At 48.5% G+C, this 14,783-nt stretch overlaps 2 protein-coding genes across 2 annotated transcripts in view; both read left to right on the top strand.

The window, feature by feature from the left end:
• Positions 1-9,739, top strand: part of LOC106550634 (oxysterol-binding protein 2) — a 69,245-nt gene extending 59,506 nt beyond the window's left edge. Inside the window, exons 8-12 of the mRNA XM_087703476.1 lie at positions 3,839-4,084; positions 5,716-5,836; positions 7,522-7,625; positions 8,505-8,600; positions 9,548-9,739. Of these exons, the coding sequence (XP_087559602.1) occupies positions 3,839-4,084; positions 5,716-5,836; positions 7,522-7,625; positions 8,505-8,600; positions 9,548-9,739 (759 nt within the window). The remainder of the gene's footprint in view (positions 1-3,838; positions 4,085-5,715; positions 5,837-7,521; positions 7,626-8,504; positions 8,601-9,547) is intronic.
• Positions 9,740-12,358: 2,619 nt separating this feature from the next.
• Positions 12,359-14,332, top strand: LOC148048825 (oxysterol-binding protein 1-like). The gene is made up of 2 exons (XM_087705563.1): positions 12,359-12,602; positions 13,887-14,332. The coding sequence occupies exons 1-2, from the start codon at positions 12,398-12,400 to the stop codon at positions 14,027-14,029; spliced, it is 348 nt and encodes a 115-aa protein (XP_087561689.1). The 5' UTR covers positions 12,359-12,397; the 3' UTR covers positions 14,030-14,332.
• Positions 14,333-14,783: the final 451 nt, after the last annotated feature.

Raw genomic sequence — 14,783 nt, 5'->3', positions numbered from 1 at the left:
CGTGACTTCCCCAGCAGCACGAAGCGGAGTCCTCATCCCGATAACCCCCTTTTATTTAATTGATGAATTAAATTCCACCCCAGCGAAGTCTTTCCTCTCCCACCGTCGTTCGAGAGAGTTCACAATTTACCGACCTTGATCAGGCTTGGAGAGTGGCCAGGCCGAGATCTTTCAGACGCCGCAATACTTGGAATGAACTAAGCGTCTCCTGCAAACTCCACTCCCCTTTCGCTCCTCTTTGATTCCCTCTGGGAGGGGCCATTCACCGTCCACCTGTGGCCTCACTCCCAAGTCGACCCCTGTTCTTTAGCTCTTCCCTGCGTCTGGCAACTCTGTGCATGGGCACACTGGGAACAGGCTCCAGCTGTTCTTCTGCCTCACTGATGTCTGACTCTGAAGGCAGCTGATAACTGGTATACGGCTCTGGCGCCCTCTCTGCCTCCGACACAGAGCCCTTCTCGGAGCCTTCCCCTGTTTTTCAGCCTAGGGATGTTCCCAGAAATTTGAAAGAGGCTAACAAATTTTAAAGAGGGTCCGATTTTGCCGTCCAAGGCCGCATGTTCAGAAGCTTGGATGCCAGTTACGTTAGCTGGGGAATTCTGGGAGTTGAGGTCCACAAGTCTTAAAAGCTGTGGACTTCAACTCCCAGAATTCCTCAGCCAGCAGAACTGCTGAAGGATGGAGGCTAGCTGGAACAAGGAGGGGAGGCTCTCGCGAAATAGCTTGGCCCAGAGATGTCAGCGCGTCCTTCAAACAATAATTGGACGGTGGGGATAGTTGGAAAAGAAGGCAGAGACCACCTCTGTACGGTTCCTAAGAGAATTTCATGGAGGCATCAAAAGCCAGGCTTGATTTAAAGGAGGGTTGAGCGAAATTTGCCAAATTACCGTATTTTTCGGAGTATAAGACGCACCTTTTTCCCTCAAAAAAGAGGCTGGAAATCTGGGCGCGTCTTATACACCGAATACAGCATTTTTTTGCCTCCCGAAACACCCCCTCTCCCCCGCTTCACCAAAAGTGGCCATGCAGAACCTGTAGAAGGCTTTCAGAGAGCTCCTGGGGGCCGGGGAAGGGGGAAATGAGTTAAAAACGGGCCGTTTTTGGGAGGTTTGCAGAGTGCAAAAACTTTGTTGTTTTTTTTAAAAAAAATTGCGTCTTCAAAACCTTGCTGCGTCTTATCGTGGCACGACAAAACCGCGGTCCACTAAAGCGCGCCCGATTAAAGCGCGTACCTGACGTCATCAGCAGCGCGACAAATACGACCGTGGAGAAAAAAGGGCGCTTTAAAAAGCGCTTTTAAAGCAAGCCGATTCACATAAAGGTAAGGGTTAGGGTTAGGGTTAGGGTTAGGGTTAGGGTTAGGTTAAGGGTTAGGGTTAGGGTTAGGGTTAGGTTTAGGGTTACGTTAAGCGTTAGGGTTAGGGTTAGGGTTAGGTTAAGGGTTAGCGTTAGGTTTAGCGTTAGGTTAAGGGTTAGGTATAGGGTTAGGTTTAGGGTTAGGTTAAGGGTTAGGCTTAGGATTAGGTTTAGGGTTAGGTTTGGGGGGGTTAGGTTTAGATTTACGCGTTAATTTTAAGTTTACCGCTCACAGCATGCTGTTTTCATCGCGCTGTGATGACGTCACGTACGCGCTTTCGTCGAGCACGCTTTAGTCTACCGCGGTTTTGTGGTGGAACCGCGTCTTATACTCCGAAAAATACGGTACTTTTGATTGTTCCCTTTCGGTGAGGTTTAGGGTGGGTGAAACTCACCAACGGCGCAGCAGAATTCAGGCGCCTCCCTTTGAAAACCACGAAAAGTCTTTGTCCTTCAATTAGCCAGCAAAAGGACTCTTTAAAAAAAGGACTCATATAGATGTGCGTGTGTGTGTGTTTTGCAAGAGTTCCGATATTGCGTTCCATAAATAATCCCGCTATCCAATATCTCTGCTTGGCAGCCCAGTAAAACATCGGCAGGGCAGCAGCCAAGGCGAAGCGTTTTCAAACTGCCAACGTAAACGCTCAGAAGAAAAAGGGAGCCAGGCGGGGGAAGTATTGGAGATGGCAACGGCCCCTTGACGTGACGTTAAATCTTCCTGGCCCACCGGGGACTTTTTGTGCAGACGGCAGTCGGCAGTCGCAAGCCCTGTCTCTTTTGTGCAGGTGTATTTATTTCCAGAGATTGTGCTTCCTCTGTCCCCCGGTGACCTTGTGGCTCAGAGTAAGCCAGCTGTGACCGGTGGCCGCCGCCTGGGCTCTGTTATCCTGGGCAGCTTTTTGCAGCGCTCAGTGCAGGAACCACAATACGAGCCCCAAATTTATGAGAATAGAGTAGAACAGAACAGGACAGGGAAAGAATAGAACAGAACAAGTAAAAAATAGAATAGCATAGAATGCAGAATAAAATAGAATAGAATGCAGAATAGAATAGAATGCAGAATAGAATAGAATGCAGAATAGAATAGAATGCAGAATAAAATAGAATAGAATGCAGAATAAAATAGAATAGAATGCAGAATAAGAATAGAAAAGAATGCAGAATAGAATAGAATGCAGAATAGAATAGAATGCAGAATAAAATAGAATAGAATGCAGAATAGAATAGAATAGAAAAGAATGCAGAATAAAATAGAAGAGAATGCAGAATAGAATAGAATGCAGAATAGAATAGAATGCAGAATAAAATAGAATAGAATGCAGAATAAAATAGAATAGAATAGAAAAGAATGCAGAATAAAATAGAATAGAATGCAGAATAAAATAGAACAGAATACAGAATAAAATAGAATAGAATAAAATACAGAATAAAATAGAATAGAATGCAGAATAGAATAGAATGCAGAATAAAATAGAAGAGAATGCAGAATAGAAAAAATGCAGAATAGAATAGAATGCAGAATAAAATAGAATAGAATGCAGAATAGAATAGAATATAGAATAGAATGCAGAATAAAATAGAATAGAATGCAGAATAAAATAGAATAGAATAGAATGCAGAATAAAATAGAATAGAATGCAGAATAAAATAGAACAGAATACAGAATAAAATAGAATAGAATAAAATACAGAATAAAATAGAATGCAGAATAGAATAGAATGCAGAATAAAATAGAAGAGAATGCAGAATAGAAAAAATGCAGAATAGAATAGAATGCAGAATAAAATAGAATAGAATAGAATGCAGAATAGAATAGAATATAGAATAGAATAGAATTCTTACTCGTTCCAGCTTCTGCCAACCTAGCAGTTCGAAAGCACGTAAAAAATGCAAGTAGAAAAATAGGAGCCACTTTTGGTGGGAAGGGAACAGTGTTCTGTGCGCCTTCGGTGTTGAGTCATGCCGGCCACATGACCACGGAGACGCCTTTGGACGGTGCTGGCGCTTCGGCTTTGAAACAGAGATGAGCACCGCCCCCTAGAGTCAGAAATGACTAGCACATAGGTGCAAGGGGAACCTTCACCTTTACCTTTAGTGTTTTACAGCCCTCTCTAAGTAGTTTATAGAGCCAACATCTTACCCTCCGCCCCCAACAATCTGGGTCCTCCTTTTTACCCACCTCGGAAGGACCTGAGTCAACCTTGAGATTTGGACTGCCAGATTTCAGGCAGCTGGCAGGCAGCAGAAGTGGCCTGCAGTACTGCACTCTCACCACTGCGCCACCATGGCCTATACCTGGCCTGGTGCAGGATAAAAACAATGGCCACTCTAAGCATTGGGATTCCTCTCTGTGCTCCCAAGCGACATTGTGGAATAGGAACTGGGAAGGGGTGTGTGTGTGTGTGAGAGAGAGAGAGAGAGATGGGGGGCCTGTGGAGCCCCCCTCTTCCTCCCTCATTTCCTTCTCCCCTCTTCCCTACAGGTCAACTTCAACGAACCGCTCTCGATGCTGCAGAGGCTGACGGAGGATCTGGAGTACCACGAGCTGCTGGACAGAGCGGTCAAGTGCGAGAACTCCATCGAGCAGATGTGCTTCGTGGCCGCCTTCTCGGTGTCTTCCTACTCAACCACGGTCCAGCGGACCGCCAAGCCCTTCAACCCGCTCCTGGGCGAGACCTTCGAACTGGACCGCCTGGAAGAACTCGGCTTCCGATCGCTCTGCGAGCAAGTGAGCCGAAGAACCGGCAGGGGGGTTGGGAGAAGGACGGGGGGGGGGGGGAAGGAGAGAGGGCCAGGTGTTGTAGGGTTGGGGGTCCAGGCCCCTTACTCAGGTGGGTGGGCTCTGTCTGTTCACCCCAGAAGATGCTGGGGAGGCGGGAAAGGGGTTTAATCCAAGGATGGTTCTTAGCTGAAGGCATGAAAGCCAGATGGGTGACTTTGGGCCAATCACCAGGAGACGGTGAGTTCTAGTCCCACCTTAGACATGAAAACCAGGTGGATGACTTTGGCCAGGCAGTCTCTCTCATCCCAAGCCACCTCACCAGATTGTTGTTTTGGAGAAAATAGCAGGAGGGATAGGGGTAATACATTCATTACTGCCCTCCGGATAGTCACTCACGCCCTCGTCACCTCAAGACTGGATTACTGTAACGCGCTCTACATGGGGCTGTCCTTGAAGAGCGTTCGAAGACTTCAGCTAGTCCAGAATGCAGCCGCGCGAGCGATTGTGGGTGCAGCTAGGTACGCCCACGTTACACCTATCCTCCGCGAGCTGCACTGGCTTCCCATTGGTCTCCGGACACGCTTCAAGGTGCTAGTCGTTACTTTTAAAGCCCTACATGGTATCGGACCTGGGTACTTGAGAGACTGCCTCCTGCCAGTCACCTCCCAGAGACCTATTAGATCCCACAGACTAGGCCTCCTCCGGATTCCATCTGCCGGCCAATGTCGGCTGGCGACCCCCCGGGGGAGGGCCTTCTCTGTTGCTGCTCCGGCCCTCTGGAACGATCTCCCCGTTGAGATCCGGACCCTCACTACCCTTCCGGCCTTCCGCAAAGCAGCCAAGACCTGGCTGTTCCGGCAGGCCTGGGGCTGTTGAACTATCCAGCCCTACCCTATGCTATGACTGTTGCTGAATTTTAACTGTTGTTTTTTATTCTTGTATCCCCCTTCCCTTTTTATTGTTAGCTGAGTCTTTCGAGAGTAGGGCGACATACAAGCTAAATAAATACCATACAATACAATACAATTCATCCCCCATGTGATCAACTTTTGCGACCTTCTGACGAGCCAATTCCCTAGGGCGCCTGGATTCACTTAACAACTGCGTTACTAATGTAACAACTGCAGCGATTCCCTTAACAACCGTGGCAAGAAAGCTCATAAAATGGGGGCAAAACCACGTAACAATCGTCTCACTTAACAACAGAAATTTGGGGCTCCATTAGAGTCGTAAACCGAGGACTACCCGTACTGAAAATTCTTGTTAATCTTCCCCTTCCTGGTCAGCTCAATAAATCTTGCTAAAGAGAACTTCGAGGATCTTGCTTGGAGAATTACCTGCAGTTTTAGGCAGCGGATGCCATCAAGGTAGAGAGCCGAGGTGGCGCAGTGGTTAAATGCAGCACTGCAGGCTATTTCAGCTGACTGCTAGTTCGGCAGTTCGGCGGTTCAAATCTCTCCGGCTCAGGGTTGACTCAGCCTTCCATCCTTCCGAGGTGGGTAAAATGAGGACCCGGATTGTTGTTGGGGGCGATATGCTGACTCTGTAAACCGCTTAGAGAGGGCTGAAAGCCCTATGAAGCGGTATATAAGTCTAACTGCTATTGCTATTGCTAAGGTGTGTTTCCTCTCCTCCAGGTGAGCCATCACCCGCCAGCAGCTGCTCATCACGTATACTCCCGGCGAGGCTGGACGCTGTGGCAGGAGATAACCATCGCCAGCAAGTTCCGTGGCAAATACCTTTCCATCTTGCCCCTGGGTGAGTAAACGGAGTGGTGCGGCGGCCTAGAGGCGGCCCTCCCGCCTCACAATCAGAAGGCTGTGAGTTCAATCCTAGGTAGAGGCAGATATTTCTCTCTCTCTCTGGGCACAATGAGAATGTATCTGCTGAACAAAACTCCATACTGGCAACAGGGAATGGCATCCGGCCAGTAAACACGCAGCTCCATTCAGTTGCCCAGACTTCACCCCGCAAGGGATTATGGAGTCGTTAAAAGGAGATGATGACTAGATGAGTAAACAGTTTCCTGAAAAAAGGGATTGACGAGCAGTGTTCACACTAAAGTAAAACAAAACTAATACAAAGGTGTTCTGACCCCCCTCGTTCCACACCAAAGCACACTCCGAGCCAAAGATACGTTACGGCATTTAATTAACAGACAGACGGGGCCTTGGCAGCAAACCGGCACAGACAAGCTTGGGCAGCAATAAACACAAATAAGGCTTGGCAGCAATCCAGCCTGCCAAGCTCATAACAATGTTCTCCGACATTCGCTCCTGCGTTGACTTCTGCAAGAAGGGCGTGTGCACAAGTAGCCTTTTTATAGTCTGGAGAGGAGCCTAATGACCACCAGCTGAGTGCAATTACCTCCTGTAACTGCGCAACTATTCCTGACGCCTATTAGCTCTTTGATGGCGTGCATCCAGGAACAACTCACTACTGGCATCCAGCTCACTCTCCCTTGTCTCCTCCCCACTGGTCCAAAGCTCAGGCGCCTCCTGGTGGCCAACCAGCCTCTCTGCGCCCTGCTCGGAATGGGAACCCTGTCCAGGGTCCTCCACATCCTCCAGAGCCGACTCATAGGGCCCCTCGCTGTCGGAGTCTGGTGGCAGCTCCAACGGCTCCTGCTGGGCCACAACAGGAAGGATATTAAGGAAAACAGAAAAAAGCAACATCTGTCATTCCATATTAAAAAGTCAACACAGTTCCAGGCTGCATCAACAGAGGGATAGAATCAAGATCACATGAAGGGTTCATAGCACTTTATAAGGCCTTGGTAAGGCCACACCTGGAATACGGCATTCAGTTTTGGTCCCCACGATGTAGAAAAGATGTGGAGACTCTACAAAGAGTGCAGAGAAGAGCAACAAAGATGATTAGAGGACTGGAAACTAAAACATACAAAGAAAGTTTGCTGGAATTTGGTATGTTTAGTTTAATGAAAAGAAGGACTAGGGGAGACATGATAGCAGCCTTCCAGTATCTCAGGGGCTGCCCCAAAGAAGAGGGAGTCAAGCTATTCTCCAAGGCACCTGAGGGTAGAACAAGAAGCAATGGGGTGGAAACTAATCAAGGAGAGAAGTAACTTAGAACTGAGGAGAAATTTCCTGACAGTTAGAACAATTAATCAGTGGAACAGAAGTTGTGAATGCCCCAACACTGGGTGTTTTTAAGAAGATGTTGGACAACCATTTGTCTGAAGTGGTGTAGGGTTTCCTGCCTGGGTATGGGGTTGGACTAGAAGACCTCCAAGGTCCCTTCCAACTCTCTTATTCTGATATATCACATCTTTTATCTGTTAACTAATCCTGGAGGCTTATTGTTCAGTCCGAATCAGCAAAAGGCCATTAAGACTTACCAGAGATAAGACCCTTTCTCTCTCTATAGAAGTTTATATTTATATTTTCACCGTAAGGTTAACATTTTTCTCCCGTCCCATGCAGGCACCATCCACCTCGAATTCCACTCCAGCGGCAATCACTACATCTGGCAAAAAGTCACGTCCACAGTCCACAATATTATTGTGGGGAAACTCTGGATTGACCAGGTAAGGAGGATGTCTGTCTATCTGTTGTGTCACACCAGCATCCAGCAGAGCTAGCAGCCGATTCAGACAGTGAGGAGGTTGGGGAGGAGCCTGGGCCAGTCCTGGAGTCTGGGGAAGGCTCTGATGAGGGCTCTGTGTCGGAGGCAGAGAGGGGCCCAGGGCCGTCTGACAGTTCTCAGCTTCCTTCAGAGTCAGACATCAGTAAGGCAGAAGAACAGCTGGAGCCTGTTCCCGGTGTGCGCATGCGCAGAGCTGCCAGACGAAGGGAAGAGCTAAAGAACAGGGGTCGACTTGGGAGTGAGGCCAACAGGTGGATGGTGAATGGCCCCTCCCAGAGGAATCAAAGAGGAGCGAAAGGGGAGGGGAGTTTGCAGGAGACAATCTCGGCCTGGCCACTCTCCAAGCCTGATCAAGGTCGGTAATTGGGTATTATCTTGAAAGGCTGTGGGAGAGGAAGGACTTTGCTGGAGAGGAATTCCCTGTCAATTAAATAAAAGGGGTTTATCGGGATGAGGACTCGGCTTCCTGCTGCTGGGGAAGCCAAGAACACTATCCCACCGCCGTCCTCAAATCACTTGCCGAATAAAGAGACACTAACAGGGGGGTTGTTTTGTTTTTCTATTTAATTTTTTTAACTATTGTATTTTAATCTTTTTTTAAAATAAAAATTTGAATTAAAAGAGAGAGAGAGAGAGAGAGAAAGAGAGAGAGAGAAAGAAAGAAAGAAAGAAAGAAAGAAAGAAAGAAAGAAAGAAAGAAAGAAAGAAAGAAAGAAAGAAAGAAAGAAAGAAAGAATTTTTTCCTGATTCTTGATTCTGGTTTCTGTCAATATGGATAAATTAACTCTTTGGGTCAAATTCTCTTTCTTTTCTCTTCCAGTCCGGTGACATAGAGATCCTGAACCACAAATCAAAAGACAAATGCCACCTGAAATTCTCTCCCTACAGTTACTTCTCCAGAGACATCCCACGGAAGGTAACCTTCAGATGCACAAAGTCCCTTTGCTTGAAAATGCACCTAGAAGAAACACGTTTTCTTCTTGGGTTGGCCTTGGTAAGGGGCAGTTAAACCAGAGGTCCCCACCCAGAGGTGAAATTCAGCCGGTCTGACAGGTTCTGGAGAACTGGTAGCGAACGTTTTGAGTAGTTTGGAGAACCGGTAGCGGAAATTTTGAGTTGTTCAGAGAACCGGTAGCAGAAATTTTGAGTTGTTCAGAGAACCGGTAGCAGAAATTTTGAGTTGTTCGGAGAACCAGTAGCGGAAATTTTGAGTTGTTCAGAGAACCGGTAGCAGAAATTTTGAGTAGTTCGGAGAACCTGTAGCAGAAATTTTGAGTAGTTTGGAGAACTGGTAGCAGAAATATTGAGTTGTTCAGAGAACCGGTAGCAGAAATTTTGAGTTGTTCGGAGAACCAGTAGCGGAAATTTTGAGTTGTTCAGAGAACCGGTAGCAGAAATTTTGAGTTGTTCAGAGAACCGGCAGCAGAAATTTTGAGTTGTTCAGAGAACCGGTAGCAGAAATTTTGAGTTGTTCAGAGAACCGGTAGCAGAAATTTTGAGTTGTTCGGAGAACCAGTAGCGGAAATTTTGAGTTGTTCAGAGAACCGGTAGCAGAAATTTTGAGTAGTTCGGAGAACCTGTAGCAGAAATTTGAGTCGTTCAGAGAACTGCTAGCAGAAATTTTGAGTACTTTGGAGAACCAGTAGCGGAAATTTTGAATAGTTCGGAGAACCGGCAAATGCCACCTCTGACTCGCCCCAAAGTGGGGTGGGAATGGAGATTTTGCAGTATCCTTCCCTTGCCACACCCACCAAGCCACGCTCACCAAGGCATACCACGCCCACCAAGCCACGCCCACGGAACCGGTAAATTTGAATTTCCCCTCTGCCACAAATCCTCCTTTTCCTGCTCTCCTTTCTCCAGGTGACGGGGGTGGTGATGGACGCCGATGGCAACGAGCGATTCGTCATGTCCGGCACATGGGACGAGAAGATGGAGTGCTCCAAGATCATTGACTCAAGCATAGGAAACTCCCTTTCGGAAGGCAAGCTTCCGAAAACGGTCTACCAGACCTTGTCCCCCAAGGTCATATGGAAGAAATACCCCCTCCCGTGAGTCTTCCCAACAGGCTTGGGGCTTCAGGGTTGACCAGCTGTGGGGTCGGGTCGAGGCCGCTGAAAAGGCTCGGGTTGCTGTGTCCCGAAGGGGGATTTTTCAGGAGGCAACTGGACTTCCTTGTTTTTCTTTTGAAGACGTTTTCACTTCTCATCCGGGAAGCTTCCTCAGCTCAGACCGGATGATGGGGGTATGGAAGGATTTATACTCCTTGCAGACAGCTGGTCATTTGCATCCTTTCAGAGGGTCATTGAGGCCACTTGGAGGATTTATATTCCTTGCAGGCAGCTGGTCATTTGCATCCTTTAGAGGGTCATTGAGGCCACTTGGAGGATTTATATTCCTTGCAGGCAGCTGGTCATTTGCATCCTTTTTAGAGAGTCATTGAGGCCACTTGGAGGATTTATATTCCTTGCATGCAGCTGGTCATTTGCATCCTTTTAGAGGGTCATTGAGGCCACTTGGAGGATTTATATTCCTTGCAGGCAGCTGGTCATTTGCATCCCTTTTAGAGAGTCATTGAGGCCACTTGGAGGATTTATACTCCTTGCAGGCAGCTGGTCATTTGCATCCTTTTTAGAGAGTCATTGAGGCCACTTGGAGGATTTATACTCCTTGCAGACAGCTGGTCATTTGCATCCTTGTAGAGGGTCGTTGAGGCCACTTGGAGGTTTTATACTCCTTGCAGACAGCTGGTCATTTGCATCCTTTTTAGAGAGTCATTGAGGCCACTTGGAGGATTTATACTCCTTGCAGGCAGCTGGTCATTTGCATCCTTGTAGAGGGTCGTTGAGGCCACTTGGAGGTTTTATACTCCTTGCAGACAGCTGGTCATTTGCATCCTTTTAGAGGGTCGTTGAAGCCACTTGGAGGACTTATATTCCTTGCAGACAGCTGGTCATTTGCATCTTTTTAGAGCTGTGATGGTGAACCTATGGCACGCCTGTCAGAGGTAGTATACAGGCGCCATTGCCAGCTGGTATTCTGTTTTCCCGCGCGCACACATGCACGCTGGCAAGCTGGTCTTCACAGCCGCTGGAAAACAGCTGGAAAACAGCCATAAAACAGGCTGTTTTGGGGCCATTATCAGGCCATTTTTCTTGCCATTTTAAGCTGTTTTTCAGGTTATTTTTCAGGCCATTTTCAGGCTGTTTTTCTTGCCATTTTTAGCCTGTTTTTTGGGCTGTTTTTAGGTTACTTTTGGGGCCATTTTAAACCCAGAACAGCCTGAAAACGGTCCGAAACCCACCCAAAACAACAGACGTGTGCTCCAGCCAGCTGGTCTTCAGGGTTCTGGCGCTCCAGTGCATACAGACACATCCCAGTTTGGGCACTCGGTGCCGAAAAGGTTCACCATCCCTGTTTTAGAGGGTCGTTGAGGCCACTTGGAGGTTTTATCTGTGTCCTCAGGGGTCACTTGAGTGGTGCAAATGGGTGTGGAGCTGCCTTGGAACTCCTGAAAGGACTGCGTTGTAAACTGGAGATAGATGAGGTCGTATCCTTCCCCCCTTTGTTGAGAGAGGGCTGTTCAATTTGGATATCTCTTTGACCCTGAAGACACAGGCAAACATCCAAGTGGCCTCAATGACCCTCTAAAAAGGATGCAAATGACCAGCTGCCTGCAAGGAGTATAAATCCTCCAAGTGGCCTCAATGACCCTCTAAAAAGGATGCAAATGACCAGCTGTCTGCAAGGAATATAAATCCTCCAAGTGGCCTCAACGACCCTCTAAAAAGGATGCAAATGACCAGCTGCCTGCAAGGAGTATAAATCCTCCAAGTGGCCTCAATGACTCTCTAAAAGGATGCAAATAACCAATTGTTTGCAAGGAATATAAATCCTTCCATTTCCTCACCCACAAAACCAAGAAAGAAAGAAAGAAAGAAAGAAAGAAAGAAAGAAAGAAAGAAAGGTAGGTAGGTAGGTAGGTAGGTAGGTAGGTAGGTAGGTAGGTAGGTAGATAGATAGATAGATAGATAGATAGATAGATAGATAGATAGATAGATAGATAGATAGATAGATAGATAGATATTTTATTTGTATGCCGCCCTTTTCCCTGGGGGACTCAGGGCGGCTCACAGTTCAGGGGGAGGGAGGACAAACCATGTTAAACACATAAAACAATACATCATTAAAAGCACAACATTCATACAATTCGGGTGGGGTCAATATCTTTAACCCCAGGCCTGTTGGGACAGCCAGGTTTTAAGGGCTGTGCGGAAGGTCTGGAGGGTGGTGAGGGTACGAATCTCCACGGGGAGTTCGTTCCATAGGGTCGGAGCTGCCACCGAGAAGGCTCTCCTCCGCGTGGTTGCCAGTCGACATTGACCGGCTGATGGAAGTCGGAGGAGGCCTAATCTATGTGATCTAAAGTCCAGTTGCATCTTCATGAAGAGCTGAAGAAGCTTCTTGGATGAGAAGCAAAACCTCTTCAAAAAAAACCCAGAAAGTTCAGTTGCCTCTTGAGAAAAAAAAGCACCTTCGGGACAACCACGAACTGAATGACGGAGAAACGCCATAGACCTTATTATGGTGGCTCAACAAAGGCGATGAGCCGTTTCGTAGCTATACCCCGGCGCAGGGAGCGCCTGCTGGGGCCCCCCAGCCCTCTCACTAAGGCCCTTCCGACTCTTCCTTCTCCAGGGAAAACGCGAAAACATGTACTTCTTCTCCAAACTGGCGCTGACCCTCAACGAGCCGGAAGACGGCGTCGCTCCCACGGACACCCGCCTGAGGCCCGACCAAAGGCTGATGGAGAATGGCAAATGGGACGAAGCCAACATGGAGAAGCAGCGGCTCGAAGAAAAGCAACGGGCCATACGGCGGCACCGGGAAGTCGAAGCAGTTGACGCCCTGGCAGAAGGTACCGGAAAAAGCCACCCTTGAGATCAGTGGGTCTGGATTACAAGGAGGCACCCTTGGGTCCGGAGGGGTTGTGTGTTTGCGATGTTTGCGGACTACACATCCCATCCGTCCCTCATTATAGCCACGCTGGCTGGGGCAGATGGGCGTTGAATCCCAAAATTGACAGAGGGGTTGTCTTCCCACGAGGGAATACGATTGCAGGCTCAGGGGACAGCCGTACCCAGGTAGTCCTCGACTTAAGAACAGTTAGTCAATGACCGTTCAAAGTTATAACGGCATTGAGGGATGTAGCGGAACTTTTGAGTAGTTCAGAGAACCGGTAAATTCTACCCGACTGGCCTTGCCCCCATCTATTCTCTGCCTCCTGAGTCCCAGCTGATCGGTGGGAAATGGAGCTTTTGCAGTATCCTTCCCCTGGAGCGGGAAGGGAGTGGAGATTTTGCAGTATCCTTCCACTGAAGCGGGGAGGGAATGAAGATTTTGCGGTATCCTTCCCCCTGGAGTGGGGAGGGAGTGGAGCTTTTGCAGTATCCTTCCCCTGGAGTGGGGAGGGAAGGGCGATTTTACAGTATCCTTCCCCTGGAGTGGGAAGAGAATGGAGATTTTGCAATATCCTTCCCCTAAAGTGGAGAAGGAATGGGGATTTTGCAGTATCCTTCCCCAGGAGTGGGGAGGGAATGGGGATTTTGCAGTATCCTTCCCCTGGAGTGGGAGGGAAGGGCGATTTTACAGAATCCTTCCCCTGGAGCGGGGAGGGAGTGAGATTTTGCAGTATCCTTCCACTGAAGCGGGGAGGGAAATGGGATTTTGCAGTATCCTTCCCCTGGAGTGGGGAGGGAATGGGGATTTTGCAGTATCCTTCCCCTGGAGTGGGGAGGGAATGGAGATTTTGCAGTATCCTTCCCCTGGAGTGGGGAGGGAATGGGATTTTGCAGTATCCTTCCCCTGGAGTGGGGAGGGAATGGGGATTTTGCAGTATCCTTCCCCCGGAGTGGGAAGGGAATGGGGATTTTGCAGTATCCTTCCCCCGGAGTGGGAAGGGAATGGGGATTTTGCAGTATCCTTCCCTGGAGTGGGGAGGGAATGGGGATTTTGCAGTATCCTTCCCCTGGAGTGGGGAGGGATTGGGGATTTTGCAGTATCCTTCCCCTGGAGTGGGGAGGGAATGGGGATTTTGCAGTATCCTTCCCCTGGAGTGGGGAGGGAATGGGGATTTTACAGTATCCTTCCCCTGGAGCGGAGAGGGAATGGAGATCCCACCACTGCCCTGCTTCCTCTGCAGGGAAGGACTACATAGGCTACACCCCGCTGTGGTTTGAGCGGAAGGTGGACCCCGTGACGGGAGAGCTGATCTGCGTGTACAAGGGCGGCTACTGGGAAAGCAAAGAGAACCAGGACTGGAGCCAGTGTCCTAGCATCTTCTGAGCTGGACTCGTTGGGTGCCGAGTGAAACGCCTCCACAATCCGTGGCGGGGCGGAATGGCCAGGTCGCTGACGAAGCGCCCTTTGGGGTAGCCCAGCCCCCCCTCCGCCTCCCCCTCCCCAGCCGCCTGGCGGAGAATCGCGCAGAGATTCAAATAAATCCCGAATTGAAACAAACAAAAAGCAAAGGGGGGGAAAAAACACCAAAAAAACACACAAAAAAAGAGGCAAATCAAACAGGGATTTCCAAAAAAAAAGAGAGAGAGAGAGAGCTATTTTTATGCACTAATAAAATGGCGTATGATTTTTTTAAGCGACTTTTTTAAACTTACCAATTAGGATTGAGACACAAACAGGAAGGGGGGGTGTTGTTTTAGTTTTTTTCTTTTTTCATTTGCCAGGGTTGTTTTTCCCCCCCTCCTTTTTTAAAAACAACAACAACAACAACAATCCACGGCTGCCTCTGGGTTCGAAGTCCGCTTCTCTTTTGAGGCCTCGCTTTCGGTAACCGGGGCTCCAACGATGCGCCTCTTGTAACCGGAAACAGTGAGCGTTTCAGGACATTTTCTCCCCCCGCCCCCTCCTCTTCTGATTTCCCGTTTCCGCGTGGGAATTGACTCTACTTTTAATCTGCCGATAATCCCCATATTCCTCACCCCCACCCCAAGTTGCAGGCAGCTCCGTATACCCTGTTGGGGGAACCCTCAAAATTCTCCGGGGGGGGGTGTGTGTGATGAAATGACGGAGGCGGCAGGAG

This window comes from Thamnophis sirtalis, unplaced genomic scaffold, assembly GCF_051295495.1.
Source record: "Thamnophis sirtalis isolate CommonGarterSnake01/CBP01778 unplaced genomic scaffold, rThaSir2_p1.2 scaffold_2, whole genome shotgun sequence".
NCBI lineage: Eukaryota > Metazoa > Chordata > Lepidosauria > Squamata > Natricidae > Thamnophis > Thamnophis sirtalis.
The sequence above is the reverse complement of the archived record's forward strand: the minus strand, read 5'-3'. Positions and strand labels throughout refer to the sequence as shown.

Excerpts from the sequence above, each read along its gene's own strand:
- LOC148048825 (XM_087705563.1), top strand. The coding sequence starts at position 12,398 with ATGTACTTCTTCTCCAAACTGGCGCTGACCCTCAACGAGCCGGAAGAC. Across the intron at positions 12,603-13,886 it reads AGTTGACGCCCTGGCAGAAG|GGAAGGACTACATAGGCTAC; the intron begins GTACCGGAAAAA and ends CTTCCTCTGCAG.